Source organism: Brienomyrus brachyistius, chromosome 13 (assembly GCF_023856365.1).
Source record: "Brienomyrus brachyistius isolate T26 chromosome 13, BBRACH_0.4, whole genome shotgun sequence".
In the NCBI taxonomy this organism is placed as follows: Eukaryota; Metazoa; Chordata; class Actinopteri; order Osteoglossiformes; family Mormyridae; genus Brienomyrus; species Brienomyrus brachyistius.
Genome location: NC_064545.1, coordinates 16,301,601 through 16,325,981, shown reverse-complemented (window position 1 = coordinate 16,325,981; position 24,381 = coordinate 16,301,601). Strand labels below are relative to the sequence as shown.

The following is a 24,381-nucleotide window of genomic DNA, read 5'->3' as shown; positions in this document are numbered from 1 at the left end:
CGCTGATATTGCTATGTCGTTTTAAAATCAGTTATTTTTTTGCCGATTTTTAAATATTGCAGTATTTATAGAGCAAAAAAATAGTTGAAAATGTACCCAAAATAAACTATAACCAAACAGAACTTATCTACCAGTAGAGTCTGTCAAAATAGGTGGTTTTACAGTGGGCTGTGGCAACACGCCAAGCAGTGCTGACAAATCACTTGCTTTTGCTCGATTGTCGTCTCTGTGGAATCCAGAATGTTTCCATACAGTGGAAGACAAATGTCTTTCAGTGACCATTTGTTGTTCACTTTTCTCCTCCTCACTCATTGTTAAATTTCTTACAAACCCACCACACTGTGAGTGAGCGTGACAATGGGAACAGAATTGATTGTGATTGTCTTGGGAGAGCATCTGCAAAAGGAGTGGTGGTAAACTTAAAAAAAAAAAATATATAGTCGATAATGTTGAAAAGGAACCATCATTAAAATGCCAAAACTTGCTAAGTTTTGTTTCCTATGACAGACTAAAAACATTTTAGTTAAACTTAAGATTCACTGAAGAGAGATCAATATCATGAGGACCCCCCCCACCCCCCCCCCCCCACCCAATTGGAGAATTTTATTGGCACAATTTTAAAATACTGGAAGTGTATTGCAAAATAACCTTGCTTCTGAAAATACCATATACCATGGTATAATGTTCGGACAGTATGATGGTATGGCAAATCAGATACTGCCCAAGCCTAATCTCAACCCAGTGGACTCTCTTAGTCCTTGCGATGTGACAATTTCATGTGCGTGACTTGCAATTTTGATATTAATATTGTACATCGCCCAGCCCTACTTTGCCCTGCTATAAGGAGATCTGCAGACAAGGCCATGTCAACACCCATGCAGGTTTGAGTGCAGAACTAGGCATTGGGCTTCACAAGACCTTGTCTGTCTTCAGCCCCGATGAATTCCAGCACAGCACATATCGGCAAAGAAAGTCTGCATCTGTTGAAATGTTCATGCATAATAATATATATGATCTGTTTTTCATATTTAGAATAGAATGTTTTGTGCCTGCTTATATCTAATGTTAAAGAACCTATAACAATTTCTATCAGTAGTTGCTGGTGATAAAACTGTACTTGAGCTGAGTTTGTTTCAGGTACCATGATATAAAGGATTTAAAAAGGAAAATCTGTGACACGTGCTCTGTCATCCGTGTAAGTGCGCCTTAATTGGAATGGCTGCCCGAAGTTTGTAAGCATTCGTGACCTGTCAGATTTTTTTCAGTTGAGGTGCCCCCCCAAAGAAAAAGTCTTTGTGTCACCCTGTTTTTCTGTGCCGATTTTAAGCCCTCCTTTTGACCTTGATTGCTGAGGGAAGGTGTACTCATGCAGATGAGCCGTCGGCTGCTGTGCGGCAACTTCTCCGTCCGTGTCGCGGGCCTTCCGGGAGGCCCTGATGTAGGCGGGTGCGATGCCTGTCTGGTCAAACACTCCACAGCGGCACTGGAGAGCAATTTTTGGTCTGTGAAGAATGTTTGGCGACAAATCCAAATAAATAGATTTAATTTATCTGTCGTGCGTGTGCATGGCCCCGCAAAACTCCATTCCACCAGCCTTACTGTGTTTCCCTGGTCTTTAATAGACCTGCTTTCCTTTGGTAAACTCCTCTGTCGTGTGAAAGGTGCTTATTTTCCATCTGAGCCAGCTGTTTATTTTTAGATAACTTGCACCCCTCTTTGAGAACTGTTGGCTGCTAGTTTTATTGCCCCTCTTTATTTTTTTTTTGGGGGGGGGGGTGGGATTCCTTGAAACCTGACCAGTCAGAATCGATGCCTCATGGTAGCATGCCTCTGCTCCTTGGTGTGGTGGGACTGGACATCTCCTTTTATGTACTGTGGGTCGCTTCCCGAAGTAGTTACTGTGAATCGTGTGGTTGCCATAGCGACGACGGTCCTTTCAAGGCAGGTTGGTTGGCACGGCTCTTGCTGCTCTCTTCAGTTTTCCTCCAGAAGGTGAGATCATCTGAACATGGCAAAGTCCAAAATGTCAGCAGCCTAGCTTATTTCAGAATTGTGAAAGGCGCTTTGGAGGGAGACTGTACCTTCACATGTGGTGGGGGCAGATCTGTGTGGATGCTGTATACACTGAAAGATGACGAGCCTCGCTGGACACAGTTTGTTTTGAGCTTTGCAGACCATTAATAAACAGTCCGTACAAAAAAATCCTGAGATGGAGTGTATGTTCGGCTACTTTTATTTACATGTTCTTTCCTTCTGTTTAGCAGAAAGCATATGGTGTGCATGCTCTGTCTAATCAAAACATTTCTATGGATGTCATTCTTGATGGTTATGGTTGGCCTTGCTCAAGAGGAAAGGGGGGCTGGCTTGGGAGGGCTCCAGATGAAACGGAGTCCGTCCAGCTTTCACATCTGGGACCTTCAACCACCACTGTGCTCACGGGCTGAGAAATCTGTGAGGTCAGAGGTCACCGTGAGGTCAGGCCCTGTTGGTGTCTGCTGTAGGACTAATCAGTGTTGGTCACTGCCCAGGTAGACTAGGATTATGCCGCTCTTGAGCAGGGAGCTAATCTAGTGCTCGCCTGGTCCTGGTGGCTTTGAGCCGTAAAATGTAATTTACAGCACAGCACTTTCGTTAGGCCGCTGCAGGTTAGTGTAAACGTGTTGGGGATTTAACGCACACGCATGGCACTTTAGCTCAGAGTCTTTATAATAGAAGCGCAATAGGGGAATCTGGGAATAAGAATGTATATCCCCTGAGGTAGATACATGTATTTTAAAAAATTTTCTTTTCATTTGAATGGGATCAGGATTAGGTTTAGCAAGGAGTTTCAGTAATTATTTTGTGAAGTGATTTTAACGGGCTGATTTTGATTCGATAAACGTAATTTCCACAAATTACTAAAGCAAAGATAACCTGATCCCATCTGGATGATAGTGCATTATCGTTTTCTAGAAACGTGAAGTTCAAGGCAAGCACAATCCACACAAGCAACATGAGGCGTAGCAGTGGGAAGAAATATTTCTATTGTATAATTACTTCAAAATAAGGAACGACCTGCGATGGTTTAGTTTGACACCTGATCAGAATAAAAATGTTCATGGTTACTTGATTTTCAGAAGTAAATAAAACCATAAATATTTATGTTTTAAGTAAAGGTTTCATTTCTGTGTCTGCAGAAATTCATCAGTGTAGGTAGCTGGGTGGGTGGGTGTGTGTGTGAGAAACTTACCCATTCAAAATTTAAAATACCCATTCAAGCTTTGTTTTTAGTGGGTAAATGCTGTTTCTATCTTTGACCTTATTACACTGATGACAATTCTGAAATGACCACTGTCATGAAAGGTCTGTGTTTGAACTACGGAAGGTAATTCAGTCCTAAATTTTGCCTCTGTATACTTGTAATGCTTACAGACATGGTAGAATCAAACTGGGTTTAAACTGTGGACCTTGTCAGTATTTGCTTGAACTACATGACATCCCCAGGTAAAATTTGTCATATTTTGTCCTATCACAGTAGAGCAATTGTCAGGGTTTTGGGGTGGCAGGCTTTTCTTACCCCGCCCTGGAGTCAGGTGGCTGCCTCTCAAAGGTGACTGTTGACCATTAGCAGCCTATCTCCACCCCCCTGCCCTAGTAATACCACTGACCTCACCCCTGTGGTGTGAGGCTGTAAGTTTTTTATTTATTTTTTGTCAGCTCCCTGGAGTCTCCCATGAAGGGAAATGTCCTGTTCCCTGAATTTGTGACCATACATGTTTTATTTACACTTCAGACAAAGTATTTACTGTTTCAGTCAAATAGATGAATTTTAATGGCCCTGAGCTTTGTGCAGCTGCTGTTTTTCATATTTCTTGTAATATTTATATCTGCTTTTGAACCAGCTGCCTAAGGTTGGATACATGACTACATCACGATCAGTGTTAAAATATCATATTTTATTTTTATAAGTAAATATTTCACCTGCGGCAGAGGCTTTTCACCATTAGATCAGTTGCTTTTGTACTTGGCGGTAACCCTTCGGTTTTCTTGCCTGTGGCTAAACTGTAATTATCACCGTTGCGCTAGCAGCCCTGTCTGGAAAGATTTAGCAATGAAATGCATTAGTGGAGAGGGGGGCTGTACAGAAACCCTCCTTGTCTGATGTCATTCTGTAGTGATGGATTTCTTTTGGGTTTTTTTTTTCCTCACATAAATGCATTTTCTCTATCTGAAATTATGGTGCCCATTTTCCAGTGTTTGGTTAACTGCCAGAGCTGTAATGGGACACACATTCGTCATGTGCCATTCTGTACGTCATATTCAGTTCACTGCACACTATGAAACCAATGAATACATTCATTGATACAGGTGGAACCTAAATTCACAAGTAGATGTTCACCAAGGAAGACATTGTGCTTATTGTGGGTGTGACTGGCTTACAGCTAATGCAGGTAATAGTCAGTCATAATTGACAGTTTGGGAGCATTTTGGTTTTCCAATAAATGACACCAACACTGGAGATTAGGGTTGCTGATGAAATCAAGACTGCTGGTTCCACTATACTGAACTCGGATGTGTTTCTGGAAACACATGCAGCTTGCTAACTTGTTTGAGATGATCGCCAAGTGTGTGTGTGACCTGTGCAAGGCAGAAGCAGCCTCTGCAAGTTAGTCTGTCTGTGGCTTTTGCCAGGAAATGGAGACTGGGCTAAAATAAATGAACTAAGGCTATTGGGGTGTTGATCGCTACAGATATGCAACCATACTTGGTAGTAGAGAACACAGGATTTAGTTCATTATGATTTACGATAGTCTTATTTTAGAATTTTTATTTAAATAAAAATGCTTGATTTTACATTTTACTTCTGAAATATATATAAAAAAACACTTTTTTGTCTCGTTTTGAATTGTTGCTCTGCAGAACCTTTTTGTAGGAATTAGCGCATCAGTCTTGGCGTTCATATTAGAACTGCAGTCTTGCATTGTTTTCATAGGGCAGCATTTCTTGGTTTGTGGGAATTTGTTTCTCCTGAGCCAGTTGGGGGCGTGGGGGTTTGGTGCTGAAAGTGTTCAGTGTTTGGCCACAATTAAATCTAATCCCCATGTCAAGTGTGTGTTTGTGAGTGGCTCTGGCTCGTTCGCTGCTGTGCAGGGGCAGTGTTGCTGGTGTCGGTGGATCTCTGTTAGTGTTAGAAGATGAGTGGTGCTGTAATGAGACCTAGCTGCCCCCCCCCCCGAGCTGTGTAGAAAGTGTTTATCTGTGTTTTTGTGTGAAACCATGCTTTGGGACCTGGGCTGTTTTTCTCCCCTGTTGATGGTTATCTGGTTAAAAGCTTCAGCTGGTCGTTACGGAGTTACGAGTCAGCGGCTGATTACGTTTGGCGTTTTGTCTACGCTTGCTATCTGTTCCATCATAACGTCATTAGTCTTATTTAACCACAGACTCTCGAGCTCTGGAACCGCCGTTAAAATGGTCGCCAAATGAGTCACACAGCCTAGGCGGTCCTGTGTATCCGTTGTGCACTTACCCCGCGAGGCCTGGCTGCGCTTCCATCCCTCCGCCACGCTCCAAGAAACGTGCCCATAGGCGCGCGCTGCTTGCACACGCGCCGGGACACTCTCCAAAACAAATGTGCGCACACACGCTACCCAACGCGAGCGGTGCCTGGCCAAGAGAGTGGAGTGACCCGGGATGGGGGGCACTGTGTCATAATGCCAGGCTTTTGGAGGTACGAGCTCCCCGGGGTCGCTGTGGTGCCACCTGATGCCTGAGGCTAGTGGCTTTGGCACCTTGAACTAGTTTGTTGTTTGTAGGTCTGGGCTCTATGATTAGTTTCCTGTTCTATGAAATACAGCGAGCAAGCTACATAGATCAGACTGATATATATTGATATATTCTAATATATTGCTATGTTCATTTTGCCTTTTGAGGACTCGAAAAGTAACTTTAAGGCAGGGGGCTCTTTCAAAACCTTGATGTGAATAAAAAAATTTAAGGGAGCCCAATGTTATGGCAAGGTTTAATTGTTGCAATTAAAAGAAGTTTCCGGAAGGAGCTGTATTCCTGTACACCTTTACATTTTCTTTTCATGTCTATGTAATGTTTGCGTTTGGGTTTTGCGAGGTGGGGATATATGTGGGGAGGTGATGGTGTCCTTTGCCAAGGAGACAGTTCGGCTGAGTGATGGGTGGTCAGTGTGAGTCCAGGCATTTGTGAAAGACCTTTCTTTTGTGAGTGTCCGAGTGCTGTGGATGCTTGCCACTGAGTCCGAGATGGTGCTAGTTGCTATGATGTCATAGTTGGCGGGGACCTGAGCCGATTTCATGCCCCTCCTCCCTAGGCAGAATCGGGGCCGTGTGGTGGTTTGTAGCCCCGGAGCGGGCCATCCAGTGTTCGGGCCCCCTCTGATTTTGCCATGGCTGCTCCGTCTAATTAACTGCGGTAATGCAGCTGGTTAGAGAGGAAGACTTGATGTAATGAACGCAATTTTTTTGCGTGGTTTATCTTCTCCTCCTGGACATTTCATGCGTTATTCAAGATGTCTAGTGATCATACCTTTGTGTTGTATTTAGTGAAATCTGGAATTAAAGTCAAAAATGAATATCAGCCTCGTTTTCCACCAATACGGTGCCAGAGCTGGTGCCGGACTTTTTCCTAATGCGGCATTGGTTCCACGCATTACCACTGCAAAAACATGTCTCTGGGTCAGGAAAAAAGGTTCCAGCTTGTCGCCACAAAAAGCAGGGCTCAGAGTTTGGCACCATAACGTGAGCGAAAGTGGGATGCGCTATCGCATCCAGACCAAATGCATACCCAGAAAATGCAGTCCATAACTGATATAGTTTAGTCTAATACCGCCAGGGCTGTCAAACAACTTGCCAGCTTATTTGCAGAATAAGGTTACGTTTTTTTTTTTTTTTTTTTTTTTTATTCTGTGAAAAATGAAAGATTGATCTGTTGGCCAGATTTAATAATAAAGTATAAATATTTTACAGGTTCAAGAAATAAAAAGTTGTGGTGTTTGAGTGGCGAAGAGATGATGAGGCGGACAGTGAAGTTCGGTTTTTAGCAGTTTTTAACGTTACTGCACAATCCTTAAAGAGAGAGTTTATTATTACTTGCAGCATTACCGCTAGCACACAGACGGGGGAGTGTATACGGACATAAAAAGTCATAAAATAGCTTAAAATATTATGGATTGTATTTGCTGAAAGATCGCTCTGCTGGCCAGATTTAATAATAAATCCAAAAAAACAAAATACAGATTAACCTTTACCTTACTTTCACTTCCAACTATGTAACATCTGTTCCGTTCTTATTTGAAACTGGTGGAAACGCAGGCTGGTTCTCAGAAAGCACCAAGTCGGAACTAACCCAGCATCGGCACCAGCACCAGCTCCATGTTGGTGGAAACGAGGCAAAAGTCATCTAATTTCAGAATCGGTTTAGAGATCAATTTTCATGTTCCGGGCACATTGCAAGGGTTCTGGTGCTCTAGTGACTGAGTTTGGGATGTGGCCTAAACAGGGAGCCCACACTTTTCTTCAGTTTTAAGCTGTGGCTTTTGTTTCCTACAGTGGAAGTGTGTCATGCAGTCATGGGTTTTCATTCAGGGGTGTTTGGTACATGGTTTTTGGCGTGCTGTTATCCAGTGGGAAAAGGGACTTGTGGATGGGTTCCCATGTATATTGGCCTGCTGTGTTAGCATGTGTCCTTAAGACATGTGCAGTTCGAGGTGGTCTGTTCACCTCCCCAGAGCTCAGCTGTTGTACCTTAGCTGAGGGCAAACAAACTGGCCCTGCTTTGGGGTGAATCCTTCTGGCAGGTGTTTGATCCTTCGTAATTTACTAGTGTCTTGACTGGCACTACCTGAACCCTAACCTCGATGATATTGTTATTCGCACGTCCCTATGTTACGGGTTCCGCTGTTTCCGGTACCTATAGTGGCCTATTCTGTGACTGGCATGTTGGTGTCCTATGGTATCCATGCTGCCAGAATCCCCAGTGGTGACTGCCTTGCCCTGATCTATAGGACTGTTTGAGTGGATGGAGCAGGCTCAGTGCCTCTTCTCTCCTTTCCTTATGACACACCTCCTTTTTAATGTTGTACCGGCCCAGGTGTCGCGTACTGGTCACTGTCCCGCACACCATCTTTCTGCCTTCTCTGACCCCGCCCCCGCATGCCACTCTGCTCGGCTGTGGTTGGTGGTTTTTTTTCTTTTTTCCCCTGTTCCTTTTTTGCAAACCAAGGGACCCTTAAAATATCCAGCATATGGTATGGGAGATGCGTTTCAGTTTCAGGGCTGCATTCCGGGTTGGGACTGTCTGTGTTGATCCTCTCTCTGCCCTTCCTTTTTATTTATACCTCTAAGGTGTTGCTTTCGCCTTCCTGGTGTTCACCAATTGTCCCGTAATGGCAGATTCTTTTTCTCCTTTCTTCTCCCCCTCTCTAAATAATTACACTGATGGAAGCTCCGATTTCCATGACGGCTGTAGTGTGTGGGGAACGCAGGCTGCCGTACCTGGGGTCAGTTGTGGAGCTTTATGTGGGGGCTGCTGGGCTCCTGGGGGGTGGCTGTCGGCCTCCTGCCAGCACAGGGCCCATTTCTTAGCAGTTTTGCATAGTGGAGGAGAAAAGAAATGCATTGAGTGACTTTGAACTTACTCCATGATGTCATGTCTGGAGCACTGTTTTCTCTGCCTCGACTGCAGTGGCTGTTAAATTGCATTAATTACTCAATTTTTTTCATTTGTTTTTGTTCCAAGCTGTCCACAGGAGAAATTTGAACTATTTTTATTTCTCGATGGCAATGAGGAAGCTGGCTGGGCATCTACTCCAGAATTAGACCCACTTGTTCAGCCAGGGAAAACGCTTGCCCTGTGGTATGCCCAGGTTCTGTCCATGTGCACTCCATCTATGGGCCGCAGGACATTACCTGCTTCTGTTCCACACGGGCCAGGTTGCCGACGAGGCATGTTGGAGGGGAGGTCTTCCTCGCTGGCCAGGCGCCTGCCGGCTTGTTCTGCCCATAGGCCTGTGGGCGTGGCCTCTCTGCAGACCCCGCCCCCATCTGTGTCCCCCTTTTCCTTTAGGAGCAATCTGCAGTCGTGATATGTGCCTTGTCTATGTCCAGATGTGTTCTGACACTGTTTTTTCCGTCCTGTTTTCCGTGTCCGTTCCTCTTTCCTTTCTGCTTAAGCGTTCATTCCAAATGCATTAACTAAGACCTTATGTCAACACGTTTTATAGGTGCAGAGCTTTAAGGAGTGCTGAGGTCACCCCTCCTGTTTGCGCCTTCCTGAGAGCTCTAAATCCTCTGCTTCCTTCATCTAACAGGGACTTTTTACGAGAGTTTAACTACCTATTTCATTTGGATAGATACTTCTGTGCTGCTCTCTTCACCCATATATTGAATAAGCTGGTTTGTGCTTGTATGGCAGACCACTGATGATCTCAAAACTGTTCCTTGTTTTGAAAGACTGGCCTCACCACCTTTCTCTCCTGGGGTTTTCCCACCCTATTTGTGAGCGAAACCACACCCTACCCCCCCCTCCCCTGATAGATGGCTGTTCCTAGTGTTACTATTGGATCTCTCACCCCCCACCCAACTATAAAATAAATATTGGTAATTTTTTTTTCTCTGAAATTACATTCGTGGTATATAAAATTTACACGATAAGAAAACGAGTAACTTTGATAAACTGATATGGAACATTGCTTAGAAGTGCACATCAGCATCGCCGAAATGCACGCAGTTCCTACCAGTCATACGATCTGGACAACCGACGCCCAGCAAGGCTGATTGAGTTAGTGAAGCCTGCCACATGCTATTGTTTGGGTGATATCAACGAAGAGAAGGGCTGCCTCAGAGAAGTATCGCTGGAAAAAAGGAACCACTCAACAGCCACAACATCTTTTAAAAAGTAGATGTTGTAGATAAACAAGGTAAAAAAAACACTGGTATGGCGGCTACCTTTTGTGGCTTAAAGTCTGACATGCAACAAACCGTGTACTGCAAACTCTGCTGAAAACCTGTACCAACTAAAACTGGAAATACTGTGACCTTATTTCATCACCTGAAGCATGGCCATCCAGCAGATCATACAGAATGCAGAGAGCACTTACAGTCACAGACACCAGCAATCAGGGTTTCCACTTTCAGTCTGAGGAAATGTGGGAGAAATCACATCCCGTATTGGACACGGCATTTTAATTACGAGATGTGTGGTGACTCCTCCATGTCGAACCCGTTCCCTGGAACAAGTTTGCAGGCCATTCAATTTGTCACATATTTCATGTTCTGAATCTGTTTAATGGCATTTCTAAATGTATTTTGAGCAAAAATGGAGCCTTGAAGTAAAGAAATAATGACTTTTATTATTATATTGAATTATATTGTGATTAATAATTGTTATGATAAAATATTTTGCCATACCGTTCAGCCCTAGTCTTATGTTTTCAAAAGCCAGTTCTGCCTTTTCATCCTGAGCTGCTGTGCCTGAGTGTGGGGGCGCGCCAACTCTTTTAATATGCTTTACGGCCAGTCTGTTTTGGTGAACATGATAGCACAGATGCAGTGACATAGACTGTCTGTCATTTGGTGAAATTGCACATTGGTGTTCTTTGTGATGGCTCTGTGCTTGCATATGTAGAGGATATGGCTGTATCTATATGTCCTGGGCCAATCGGTGCAGATCAGCTCTAGATAGGTCAGCAGCTCCATACTAGAGGGCCAAACGGCCATGAGCAAAAACAAGCACATGGCTCGCCACAGACATCTTGTGGATCTGCCGGAACCAGGAACAGAAATACTCGTGGTGGTTCCGATCGCTGCCATTGCTGCACTGGATTTGCTTTCCCTTGTCAGCTGCCACATGTTCACAACTCTGCAGTTCACACACTTAGAATTCATTTACCATCAAGTAAATAAAACACAAATGAAATGATTTTGGACTTCTGACATGTTAATTTCATGGTGAAACTAACAGATAATGAAACCTGAAGTGCTAAGTGTTGATGCGTAAGCGTAGAAAGGGGAAAGAACTGTGAGGGAGGAAAAGCAGTCGGCTAAACATCTGTCATGGCTGGTAGATGTGAAAACAGGAGAGAAGGAGGGGCTCGCAGAACAGGGCGCACGCCAAACGGAATCTGTTTTAAACCTGGCGCTCAAAAGCACTGCATATCAATGAGGCAGCTCCAGGTCTGTGAGTGTGATGTACTGATGATCATACTGTACTCTGTGAGACGATTGAATGATATATGGGATGTTTTATTGCACATTCACACACACACACACACGCATGTACACAAACGCACACACGGCCAGAGGTGAGCTGTAGTAATGTTAAGTTAAAGGCATGAGTGTGTGCCTGTTAGCCAGTCCCTCGTCCCCACTTTGACTGCCTCCGCTTGTGTTCCTGACTTCTTTTTTTTTTTTTTAAAGCAGACTTGGTTTGTGATTGTGATTTCCCCCCCCCCCCCCCCCGTTAAGGGAAATGAATGATTTAATAGCAAAGCTATGCTACACGCTAACTACTGTGTCCCCTGGCCTCGTCTGATTGGTGTGGTATGATCTCATTTCCCCACTCGAGTGAGGCCCACACGATGCCCTGACACGTTGCAGCTATGTTAATAACAGACCTGCATTTGGTCACCAAGCGGCGAGCCAGTTGCCGCAAGATATGATGCGTATGGCTGGTGGTGGGGTAAAACCCTTTGTACGTTTTCACTTTGGCTCACTGTGTCCGTGACGATATGGATGGTGACCTTTTAATGACAAGCGGCCTTGGCGTGATGATGGACTGCTGATGGCCATGCTGCTTTGACACTCGAGTGTGTCTGTTCTCAAGCTCATGACGCTGTGGAAGGACTTTGCTCTGCTCACAGTTTGCCCAAAGGGTTAGGGTGTCATTCCACTAAGAGGTATTAGTCCTTAGACCCCACTGGGGGGCACCGGAGGCCCGGATAACCGGGCTCGGATCCGCCCCAGGTGAAGCGTTTCTCCTCAAGCGGAGCAGAGCACCGCGGCCATTTATTTTTCTCTCTGCTTTCTGAAAAGATGCAAATGTGTGAGTGGTGCAGGTCGGCATGCGCTCAGCCATGCAGTCAAGCATAACTGTTTACGCTGTTTCCCAGAACCAGTGACACTTTTTTTTTAAATCACCAAAACAATTTGAAAGATGAAAAAGTTTTTGTTTTTCACTTGTATTTATGGGTGAATGGTGTTGTGGTTCAGAAGGTGGAGAAGAAGGTGGTCCATAATTTGTAGGCTGATCACAGTTGTAGTCCCACCCCCAATTATACGGAGTGCATGGAGGATGGGGGTGGAATGTCGTTACATGTGAGGTCGTATCGTCTGGAACAGCATGAGGGGCTGCAGCTCATATTTCTGTTCCACACAGTCTATAGAAATGCAATTTATGAGCCCTTGATATCATATTTGGTCACCGGCTAGCAGATGTTGAATCTATACAATAACGTCGGCCTATTAATATATTTATTTTCTGCACCCCCCCCCCTCCCCCCCAAGCACTCCCGACTTTCTGAAATATGAGTTTTATTTAGTTTGGGTGCTCAGCTGTTTTTGGAGGAGGCTACAGATGTATCACTGCCAGCCGGCTGTGTTCCACTTTGGTTTGGGCCCACTTAGGCGTGTGCATGTTTGTGTGTTAGCATGGGAGTGAGAGATGGGGCTGTGTATGCGTGTGGGTGCGTGAAACGGAGAGGGATTTATGTGGGTCAGAATAACTGACAAGCCTGAAACGGCCCTAAGTGATCGCCTCATAACAAATGGATTAGTGACTTGTCCCTTCATTAAGCAAGCCTGTCCCCCTGGCCCCATACTCACCCAAAAGATCAGACTCTGGATGGACTTCCCCACAGCATCAGCTCTGCTTCCCCCAGCTGCTCCAAGGCCTTCTAATGGAGCCGTGTCCTTTATTTTTTGGCAGGTATGGATGAGAGGACGGGTCAGGCATCCTGGGCTGCTGGTGGCCAGTCCAGTCCATCCTACGAGTCCAGGGTAAGGTCCACTCCATCGACCACGCGTAGATGGCGGACGTGTGTGTGTACGCATGTGGTCATGTTTCATAAAAATTTGTGACTGCAATAACACAAAATGTTAAGTCTTATATTTTGTTTGGTTACTTATGGTGAAGGTTAATACTGGGTAGTGGTTAAGATAGTCATTGTTGGGATTAGGGATTTTCCCATATAAATGAATGCATGATTGCCGTATAGACGTGAATAGAAATGCACGTGCATGTGTGCTCTCCGAAACCATGCTTAATCATGTCGGCTCGAGTGCAGCCTTCACCCTACAAATGAGATGATGCGAGTTGCCCATATCCTTCTCTGGGCCGTGATGCGGCTGTGACACTCTGCTTCTGCGACAAGCTTCCATTATTTTAAGTTCTGCGTTGCGAGCTGCAGGACTTGCTTCATTTGCTTTCCAGAACAAAACACAAGAGAGAGGAACTGATAGTAAATGTACAACCAACATGTGGCTTGAGTTTCCCCTGTAACAGAACCCAGTGCTATTTTTATTATTATTTTTTCCGTCCTTCTTGACGTACGCTGAACTGAAAGCGGGATGGGAGTTTTGTAGATGATTGATCGTCATGGGTTTGGTGCCCCCGACGGGCAGCTACTTCTGCCGCATGCCCCTGGTAATTGAAGCACACACCCCTCTTGGTCGCAATTTCCCTCATTTCCTTTCCTTGGGGCAGACATCCATGCTGAGCGTTCTTTGCCGTCAGTCTGCCGTCAGCCGCGGTTGGAGTTCAGCACAGAGGCGATCGTCGCCTTGTTTACACTCTGGCGCCCTTCCCCAAGCACCGTGCCACGCCGCAGGCCACGGCTCCAGCAGTGCGCCCGTTCTGCGCGTGCCTTGCAGGCAGACAGTATCCCAGCTCTAGGTGCATTAACAGGAGCCTCTCTGCAGCGAGGCGGACAGATGTTTCCCCAGCGCTACGGGGATGGTCATGCTGGGTAGCCTGCCACAGTCACTCTGCTCCGGGCAGGAGTGTTGATGAAAGAATCAACGTGTGATCTCTGGGTTTTAATTAAATCTGCTCTTGCATCAATTACAAAATTTCATTTTATTTATTTATTTTACAGCCTTCGTTTTTTTTCCCCCCCAAGTATCTTTTCATCTAACTTTTAAGCACGGTGCAGGGTGTTAAAATAAAATCCGGTTGCTAAGGTATCGTCTGTCTGACCTCCCCTACACACACACACACACACACACGTTTGTGTTCATGTCTTTGTGAGGACTCTCCATTCTTTCTGTGCAAAAAACCCTAATCCCAACAAAGACAACCTTAACTCCTACCTCGTTCTAACCTTAACCATAAGTAACCAAGCAGAAAGACTTTTGGCATTTTAGTTTTTTGATTGCAGTGACAGATTTTTATAAAATTGAGTTTCCCTCTGTGGGGACCAGAAAAATGGTCCCCACAACGTCAAAATAACAGGTTTTTGTCACACTGTGGGGAACAAATATCCCTGCGATGTAATACAACAATAACACACAAAAAGTAGAGTGACACAAATCTACGTCACACGCCACCAGTGTATCTGGCACCTCCATCTATTTCCTGTCAAATTACAATTTAACCAAACAAACGTTGACTGGTGACTTTGTGTCACGGTGTTTTCACTGTGACCACTTTTTGTAGCATAGCCACATGAAGGCCTGTCCTAAATCAGGCTGGAGTAGCAGCCCCCATATGCGTCATTTATTACCGTGCTGAGTCACAGGGGAGTTTTATGGCTTTTCAGTGAAGGTGTGCAGTTTTGCTCCCAGAGGTCCTTAAGGCCGCCCTGGGGTTTAAGCTGACCAGAATCTGCCCCGTTGGTGGGTTTGGGACCTTTGGCACCCCTGGCTTGTGCTGGCCTCTCTCTTCTTGCTGGTTGAGTCTCTGTTCCCTCTTATTCTGCTGCACCATTGTGGATTTTGGGTTTAGGCTTGAAGCCTGGGCCCCCGTGCAGGACCTAGCGGTTTCTGCAAAGGTCCAGCTGAATAAACAGGTGAATGTGGAGAGCGCATAAGCAGCATGAATTCACCTTCTTCACAAATAAATATTGCTGGAGTATGCTGGCCTGCATGCAGCTGTTCATTTCAGTTTTTTTTTTCCTTTTCTAAAAATGCCCCAGAGTAGGTAAAAGGCAGAGCTTTGTCAGGGTAACACAAATTTTCCTTCACATCAGAACATTCTTGATTTTTTTTTTTTTTTCCACCTGCGGCCATCACGCGGCTTGGTGGAATAGCATCCGCCCGCCACTGCCACTGCGATTTGAAACCTGGCCAGCGGATGGCGATGCTGCGCAGCATGCTGCGCCTGCTTCAGGGAGCCCATCTGCGGCTCGCATGGCGGCCCATGGTAGACGTGCTGTGTGGATGTGGGGGAAAGGGGGTCACATGCAGGTGTGTGACATACAGGTTGGGGGCTAAGGGTGTGGTCAAGGGCCCATAATGAGACCTGGGCTGCTAACCTTTCAGTTAAAATAGGTCGGGAGGCCGTGCCCCTCCAGCACCCCCCACCCAGCTGATGTGTGTGTGTTTATGCTATCATGTCTTTGCTTCACCTTGTAGCCAGTAAAACCATAAAGAAATGATCTCCATCACTCTGATTTAGCAGATGTTTCTGACCAAAGGAGGGTGAGCGAGTCTCTGGAGAGATTGGCCTTGTTCAGGGGCCCAACTGTGAAGGCACTCTGCCAACCCCGGGATTTGAACTGATGACCTTCTTATTGCCAGCGTAGCCCCCTAAACCGCTGAGCCGCACACTGCCATGCGCTGTTGCTCGTAAGTTTGCTCTGTGAGCGGTGGCTCATTAAGGAGCTGCGTCGCACCGGCCTCCACCGGGGGCCGTATCCATGCGTCCTGCTTGGCTGTGGCTGGCCACCCTCCCTCGTCCATCACTGGGCTGACCATCGATCGCCGCGTAGGTTCATCTGGGAAGCGGCGCGACGCGCCGGAGCGCTCAGGCGAGGCCACCGTTCACACTGCATGGCTCAGCAGCCGGCTGACAGCCACTTAGGCGGAGTGACGGTGCGCGGGCGACACCACGGCCGCTGGCTGGCGGGGGGCAGGCACCCCGTGATTGATGATCAGGCTGGGCCCGGGGGAGCATGCTGGAGCATTACTCCAGCGCCCGCCGCCTCCTGACATGTGTCTCTCTGTAGTAACTGGCGCCTGGAGAGGGGATGCCGGTGGCGGGCGCATCTCCCTTAGCTGTAGGTGTTTTGCAGTTGGTAGCAGACGCACGCCACTCACCATATGTAGGGGTCCAGCGGGGGTCTTTCTGGCAGTAACTGGATGCTTTGTCTTCTGCTTTTGAAAGTAAAAAGTCACGTAAATAATGTAAGAAAAAGAATTAAATCACATTTTTTAAATGGCCACAGGGTTGGTGTCCAATGGGGAATTCAGAACAAGAGGGGTTTGTGGTTGGAAAGCTTTATTTTTAAATGCATACTTCACTGTGAAGAGGGGAGCTGTTTGTTTGCATTGACGGGCCTGTGCATGATACCTGGTGGTTAATGTGTCCCGTTTGCCTGTGAAACTGAATGAGGGTTTTTCTTCACATTGCTACTTTGCCCCCTGGTGGTGAGCGCTGCGGTCACATGGGAAGGCATTGGGCTTTCTCTGTACAGCGAGGTGTGCTAGTGTTAACTGGAGCACTGACTCACTGGCGGGACTCTGACGCGCACTGACTCACCAGTCTGCCCTTGACTCGCTGCCTCCTACGCCTGAACTGAGTCAGACCGCCAGTGCTTGTCAAGGGCACTCTGAAATTATCAGTGCATTAAGGAGACATTTATGCTATCAATGAAGGAAGCTCACTGTCAGACTGCACCTTCCTTTCGGGCTGTTTCCGCTTTGCTGGCATTTGCCCTGGACCAGAAGGTGCATGTTTGTGTGCAGGCAGGAAGAATGATGAGATGCCCTTTCCCCTTAGCCGCATAATAAGCAGAGCTTCTCCGCGTAGGTTAGTGTGTAAGAGGTGCGGATATGAGGTTCAGCTCTCTCTCTGAGGAGGCTTGACCCTCAGCCACGTCCCCGGAGATCGGGGGGGCTGCTCTGTAGCACGTCTAACACTCAGATCTATCTCCCCTCCAGGCCTTCACAGGCAGTCCTCATTACGGTGACCATTTGAGTGACAGTCGATTAGGATCCCAGGAAGGATTGTCCTCGTCACCTTTTATGAACTCCGGCATGATGGGTAAGTAGGCGTTCCATTCTCTCAAAGAAACTTTTTTATAAATGGCTCCGTGTTGAAAGCCGTGTTGAATTGAGAGAGAGTTGTCACCCAGTTTTGTGCTGGGGGATTAAGCCCCCCCCCCCCCCCGTTTTTTTTCCAACATCCCCTCAATTTCTTAACCCCCCCCCCCCCCCCATCCCCGTAAGTTGTTTTTTTTTTTTTTTTTTTCCCTTCTCTTTCTTTCCTGTGGCAACACTGTGCAGAGGCTGTCCCTCCCCCAGGGAGGAAGTCGCACCATCACTACAGTTTTCCATCACAAAAGCCTGGCTCTCAGCCATCAGCGAAGCCATCAGCAATCAGTGAGCATTTACTGCAGAGACAGTGTGGGGGTGCGCTGGGGGCTGAACTGGAGCAGGCTGAGTTCATTTAAACCACCTTTGATAAACAGAGATCCGCAAGGTGGGGGGGGGCAGCTCCTATGATTTACATGCCCCTTTACGCACCCCGGCCACCGCATATCCAGACGGCACATCGGTGGCCGAGTCGTCCAGAGCCATCGCCGTCCTTCCCAAGAGACCGATTGCCATGCAAGGTGGCATGGATGCGAATGGATGCCGGTGCGGAGAGGAGACTGGGAGAGGACGTGTCGTCATGGAGCGCGTGCGCATTGCGCTGTCGCATCACGGTTGCTGGCAGTTGGCTCCCAACCAGGATCCCTCTGTAATTATGCCTACAGGTTGTGAAATGAGAGCCGGTGGAGCACAATGGAGAAGCGTGCAGTGGAGCGGCCCGATTGTGCGCCTGAATTGCCTGTGCTTATCTGGGCACGGGGTTGGGAAGCTTGCAGCCTTGCTTTCCGCCGCTCTGGGTTCCTAGCTGTAATATCTAGGATTTACATTATTATTACATGAATTATGCCTTTCTGCACAAACGTATTACATCAAGTCTGTGAGGTTATTACTAACCGATGGGAGGGGACTGGAGAGTGGGGGGTGTGCCCTGACGTTTTTGGGGGTGGGGGGGGCATCTAGTTCTTGCACCTGACCTATTTTTGCAGCCATTTTCACTGTACTGTCTTAATTAAGATGGCACCCGGTTAACTGACTGGATTACCCTGGCACAAATCGCATTCACATATGTATACCGGTGTTCCGTACGGATGCTGTAAACCTGTCTCCCATGTGACATTTATGTTCTGTATCACGGTGTGCAACATCAGCCGGCCAATAGACGTCACCTGGCGCTCGCATCCTGACCCGTCCGGTTCCTGAACTGCAGCTCACTGTGACCCTAGTCTCACTCTGGTCTCCTGTCCTCCTATGATCATTCCTGATGTCATAGCTCAGTGCTGCCCGGAGGCCCGGCTGTTGAGGACGCGTGTGGGGGGTCGCTTTTTGGTCCAGCCTCCCCCAGCCCGCGATCGCCGCTCTCGATCTGTCCTGCTGAGACTCGCTGTGCTTTCAGAGAGCTGGCCAGTGGGTCGTGACCCCAGCTTCTCCAGCTGGCCGACCCCTGATTAGGGCTCTGAATTGGGACGCTCAGGGTGGGTTTCAGGCTGCTTCTACCAGCTGAATGTTTGGTGCCTAGCGATGCTTCTTTACCAGTGTTGTCTGTGGTGGTTGGAATGTAATCCATTCCATGTGTGAGGACAGAGGAATGTCTTCCTGGTAGTCTACTCCTGGTCTTGACAACAGATGCCAGAGTTTCAAAAAAGAGCTTTAGTGCAGCTGTAGATTAATGATGAGTGTGCAGCTTGGTAAGGGTCCTGCTCTTCTCAGTGCCTGTTACTAACCGCTCAGTAAGTCTGTCAGAACGAGACCCCCCCTGCCCCTTTGGTTATTTGGATTTGAATGGGAAGCCCTCCCAATATTGGTGAGTCTTTCTCAGTGCACCCAGAGCTGTCAAAAAGCCCCCTTTTCCCCCTTATCTCAACTGCACTCTCACTCTGCTGTTAGCATCTGTCCTGTTGCTCTTGGCCTGTCCTGTTTTGGGTTGGTGACACGTAACGTCTGTGTCAGTTACAGTGCAATGTGGCTGTTTGGCTTTTGTGCGTACTCCTAATTTCCCAGAAAACATTGCATCCGGGGCACAATATCAGTCGTGATAGAGGGTCGACCTTTGTTTAAAATGCACAGTGCTTGTGTTTCAACTGGGATGAGTCGTGTTCCAGTCCACGTTCTCGTTTTTTTTCCCTCCAGCTACAAGCCGGATCCTACTAATCAGAAAGCGTTTGATTTCTTGGCTCAGGAATGCTGGTATTGGCTTGAACAGAAAGGGAGCCTGAGGATGGGGTGGAGACCCACTGCCTTAATTTAAACACCCCCCCCCCCCCACACACACACACACACACGTCGTTGGCCGCTAATGACGTTCCATGCTGTTACTTAATATGTTGGCTCACGTAACTGAAGTATAATGGCAGTGAGTGGCAGCCACATTGGGAAGGAAATCGCTGTGAGTTGTCGTTATCTGACCCAGCAGCACTTCTGCAGGTGTGAGGATGGGAGCGAGCGAGTGAGGTGAGTGAGTGAGTGAGTGAGCGAGTGCAGTTCAGAAGGGCTGTCCCACACTCCCTCCACTGCCTCTCTGTAACGGGCACCGTCGGGGGATAACGATCCCCGTATAATTCAAACAATTACTGCTGCAGATAAGCTAAGAATAGCAGCCCAGTGATGACTGCGGCGGCTGTCTGCTCAGATTTACACAAGTACCACGTCCCAAAGCCTTTGTCTGGGGCTGGCCAGGCTGCCGTGAGTGTCCCGAGGGGTGGGGGTTGTGTGGGAGGGAGGGAGTCTTAAGCCCCTTTCAGACATGCACTGTCCCCCTGAACTTGTCTAGACATTACCCGAAGGGGCCGTATGTATGAACGCAAATGTCCGAATGAGTCGTACCGGACATTAAACGGACTAACCTGCTAGCTCACTAGTACAAAGTCCGGGTAATTTCCGATTGACCCCCATGTGTGCATGGGGCAGGAAGTTGTCTGGAGAATTCACTGCGAGCGAGTAGTTGTGTTGATGACATGTCTATCGTGTGACTGGCGTAGAAATGAAAGAGTACAGATAACCAGAAAACTCTGTCAGAAAGGGCTGATGGCAAAATCATCCACCACATTCAAGGAATGATGAGAGACTCAGCTGTGTATGACGAATGACAGACCGGCTACATGACCGCGGTGTAATCCCACCTGAGGTGCGACTGAACAGCTAACACCTTCCCAGCCTTCTGTTTGCACCATGTCCAGCCTCCTGCATGCTCTACCCAAGCGACGTCCCTTATCTAAACCAACCGGAGTATTTCTGTTGGGTGTGAACGTGACTGATGGTCTCCAGGTATGTGTCACATGTCTGAAAAGGAAACTCAGGAAAATATCCAAACCTGATTCCCTGGACGATATCTGCAGTTCATATGTGAAAACGGCTTGCAACTTGCTATTAGCTTATCCTGTGACTTGCATGTTTATTGAGACCCTGTGACCATTATAGGAGTAATACACCCCCCCTCCCATCTGCATGTTCCCACCCCATGCCCACCCTCTACTGAGTGTGGGACAGGGCAGCAGCAGGTGGTAGGAGGAGGAAGGGGTTCTGTTCAGTGGGATCTTTCCTCCTTGTCTGCTGGTGCTGATCTCCTTACAAGTTGCTGCTATGTACGTTTGTGTGTCTGGGGGCTCCCGTATTCTTATGAAACCAGCCCGGTTCCTGGTGATGAACTTGCATGTCTGGATCTGTACTTTTATCTCTGCTGAGTTGCCCCCCACCCCCCACTCTCGTGTTCTCCAGTCCCCGCTTTACCTCGTCTTGGTGACTCATGCCACACCTGTCTGGGATCTTTTTTGATGAGTTCATGCCTCCCCAGAAGTGCCCCACACCCCTGTGAGCTGCACCCACTGGGGGCACCTCGTTCAGGCCCGGGGTGTGTTTTTTACAGTGTTGTTTTGCTGATTAGCCGCCTTTTAACTACAGCCGCAGCTGGAGGTTTGGGTTAAACACTCGAAGGCCTTCCCACTGCCCCCAGAGAGCTCGCAGGTCCCTCAGTCTGTGCCGGAGCCCCAGATGGAGAGGGTGGGGGTGGGCCTCAAAAGCAGCCCCAGGTGGGCAGAATCTTTTAACGCACTGTTAATGAGGCAGAGTCTGATCCCCAGTGCCACTGGTCCTGGCTCCTTGACACTCCATCACTGCTCCCCCTCCCCCCGCTGGCCTGTGTGACGTTGAGATTTCTATATCTAAGCTGGGACACCATAGCCTAGAATTATACACTGTGCCCCCCCACTCCCCTAGCTCCTGATTCTTCATGTGTGCCCTCCATCTTGGTTTGCTCTTGGTTCCTTAACCCTATAACTGCAGAGCCGGACTACTTTCCTGCTTGGTCATCCAGCATAGAAGCGCTCATATCTCTGAGGCTGGAGTAGGATGGAATGGAAGGAGTGGGTCTTCTGACCCTGCTGCACTCACTCGCTGACCGTGCTCGCTGTGTTCTCTGACTCCCTGGGCGAGGTGAATTGCGGATCCTGCTGACTCGCTGTGTGCTCTGACTGGCTGCCTGCACTGACCTGCTATGTACTCTGGATTGCTGGGTGCACTGCCACATTCGCCATTGTGACACTCGGGGTCCACTGACTCGGTATGTGCTCCGACTCGCTGGAGGCGCTTTATTGCAGGGCCCGCTGACTCTCTGTGCGCTGTGACTCAGTGGGCATTCCAACTGCCAAGTTGTGCTGACTGCCAGGGCCTGCTGACTCACTGGGTGCTCTGACTCGTGGGATCTGCTAACACGCTATGTACTCTGATGCGCCGGGTGTGCTGACTCACTGTGTTCTGACTCGCTGGAGCTGTTTATCTGATTCCCCCTCTTCCCTGGTCTCGCTCTGACATGGTGGCGTTTTGAATGTGCTGCCAGTGTGACTGACCCTGCGTCTCTCTGAAGGGGCTGGTCTGCTTTTTTCTTTCATGGCCGGCATCCTGGTAGATCTGCAGAGACGAGGGGGGCTGGGGGACCGTAAATTGCTGAGTGCTTTGCTTCTGCTCTCCTAAGCTGAGGTAAGGCTTCATGCTGTTCATGTCCCCAAAGCGACCTTGGCCGCCTCTGCTCTGACAGTTGTCATTATTATGGAGCTGTAGTTTGAGCGTAAGCATTTTAATGATGTAAACTGTTAGCAGCGCCGTGCTGTGTTGCTGTTGGCAGAGTCACCAGCGGCGCCCCTGCTGGCCGGCAGTCAGAACGCCCTTCCTGTAGAACATGCCTGTAATGCATCAACATGAGCTCCGAAGAAACCCCTCTTAGGTATCTGAGGCCGTGGTGGCTGCAGGGTGGCAAGGGGCAAATGGAGTCTTTGCCCACATCTACAGAGGCAAGGGGGGAGTGAGGAAGGGGCGTGTTGTGGTTGGGGGGGGGCAAAGGGATGGGTGTGTTGCGGCAAGGGGAGGGGTGAGGGAGTAGCATGTTGTGATCAGGGGCAAGGGGAGAGGCGTGCCGCGGCAAGGGGACGGGCGACGGAGTGGCGTGTCGTCGTTGGTTTCCCATATGTATTTCATCTCCTTCCGGTCAGCCGGGGTTGAGTGTACTGAGCCCCACAGCCTCAGGCTTCACACCGCCATAGCAGCACTGTCTCTCTCTCCGGCACACCCTAAGCCCCTCCCTCCCTCTGTCTCTCATGCCGATCGCTGATCCCTCCCTCTCTCTCTCCCCCACTTGCCGATCGCTGATCCCTCCCTCCCTCTCTCTCTCCCCCATGCCGATCGCTGATCCCTCCCTCCCTCCTGCTCTTTCTCCCACATGCCGATCGCTGATCCCTCCCTCCCTCTCTCTCTCTCCCCCATGCCGATCGCTGATCCCTCCCTCCCTCCTGCTCTTTCTCCCACATGCCGATCGCTGATCCCTCCCTCCCTCTCTCTCTCTCCCCCATGCCGATCGCTGATCCCTCCCTCCCTCTCTCTCTCTCCCCCATGCCGATCGCTGATCCCTCCCTCCCTCCTGCTCTTTCTCCCACATGCCGATCGCTGATCCCTCCCTCCCTCTCTCTCTCTCTCTCTCTCTCTCCCTCTCCCATTCCGATCGCTGATCCCTCCCCGAGGCATGTCGCACAGCTCTGGATTTCCCCATGTGGTACCCCCAACGGCAGCGCAGTAACGCCCGCCCCCTCCCCCCCCCCCCCCCCCGTGCATATTCAGCAGTGCAGTTGTCTGCTTACAGGCACTTTCATCTTCCTCAGCTTGCGCTCTCTGGAGAGGCGCATGCCAAGGCAGCTGCTCTGTCCGTGCTCTGCCCAGGTGTGTGTGCTGTTGGTCCGCCCTGACCACGGGGGTAGTGTTAGTCTGGGGGGGCCTGGCACCCAAGCACACTTGCCTCGGTGGAGCATGAAAAGCTGGAGATAAGCTAAGAGGGCACAGGTCCCTGATCCGCCCCCGAACCCCCCCCCCCCTTCCTGGCCCCCACTCCCAGGCTCGCTTCCGGCCCATGCAGCTCAGATTCTGCCGCACGCGAGCCCTCAGAGCCTCAGCTTGGAGAGCATCCTCAGGGCGCAGGCCGAGTGTGAGCCAGTATAGCACTGGCCTGAGTTTGCGGTGTGCCTGAGCGTGTCCTCCACACTGCCTCTGCCCCAGTTTCGGGGCAGCAGAAGGGCTTTGGACATCAACTGTTCTGTTCAGGGATTGAAACTGCCTTTGTGTTCATGGCTTTCATCACCCCTGTTTGCATGTGCTCTCGGGTTCCTCCAGAGGACTGAGACTCGCTGTGCGTCCAACCTGTGTCCGTGCTGGGCTGGCCTGCCCAGCCAGCATCCAGGGACCGGGCCTGCGAAGCTGCTAGCCTGGGCTGGGGGGTCGCCTCCTAGTCCGGGGAATGGCGTTAATATGGCTCTCCTGAGACCTGCGTCCCGTGGTGCATTTCAGTCCTGCTGCCCACCGAATGCAGAGTGTCGCCCTGTGTGAGAGCTGACAGCACTCTGGGTTCGATGTGAATATCGGGAGCAGGAGCTGGGGATGTCTGCAGTGCCGCGTGATTTATGGCGAGGGAGCGTCAGTGGTGTGTGAATTCCCTCCGCAGGAACTGCCGCCTGGACTGGAGAGTGTCAGTGGTCAAAATGATCACAGTGTGGGGTCCAAAGGTTCTCAGAGCCAGGACTATGGTTATGGCCATAGAAGAAATAAATGGAGAGTTCCCACAAAGATATGAATGTGTGTGTGCGTGTGCCCCCTC

The 24,381-nt window shown here is 48.9% G+C and overlaps 1 protein-coding gene across 3 annotated transcripts in view; it reads left to right on the top strand.

The window, feature by feature from the left end:
• LOC125706193 (transcription factor 12-like) overlaps positions 1-24,381 on the top strand; it is a 66,021-nt gene that overhangs the window by 6,358 nt on the left and 35,282 nt on the right. For all 3 annotated transcript variants that reach the window (XM_048972770.1, XM_048972769.1, XM_048972768.1), the window contains 2 exons: positions 12,931-13,001; positions 17,103-17,205. In XM_048972770.1, coding sequence (XP_048828727.1) covers positions 12,931-13,001; positions 17,103-17,205 — 174 coding nt within the window. The remainder of the gene's footprint in view (positions 1-12,930; positions 13,002-17,102; positions 17,206-24,381) is intronic.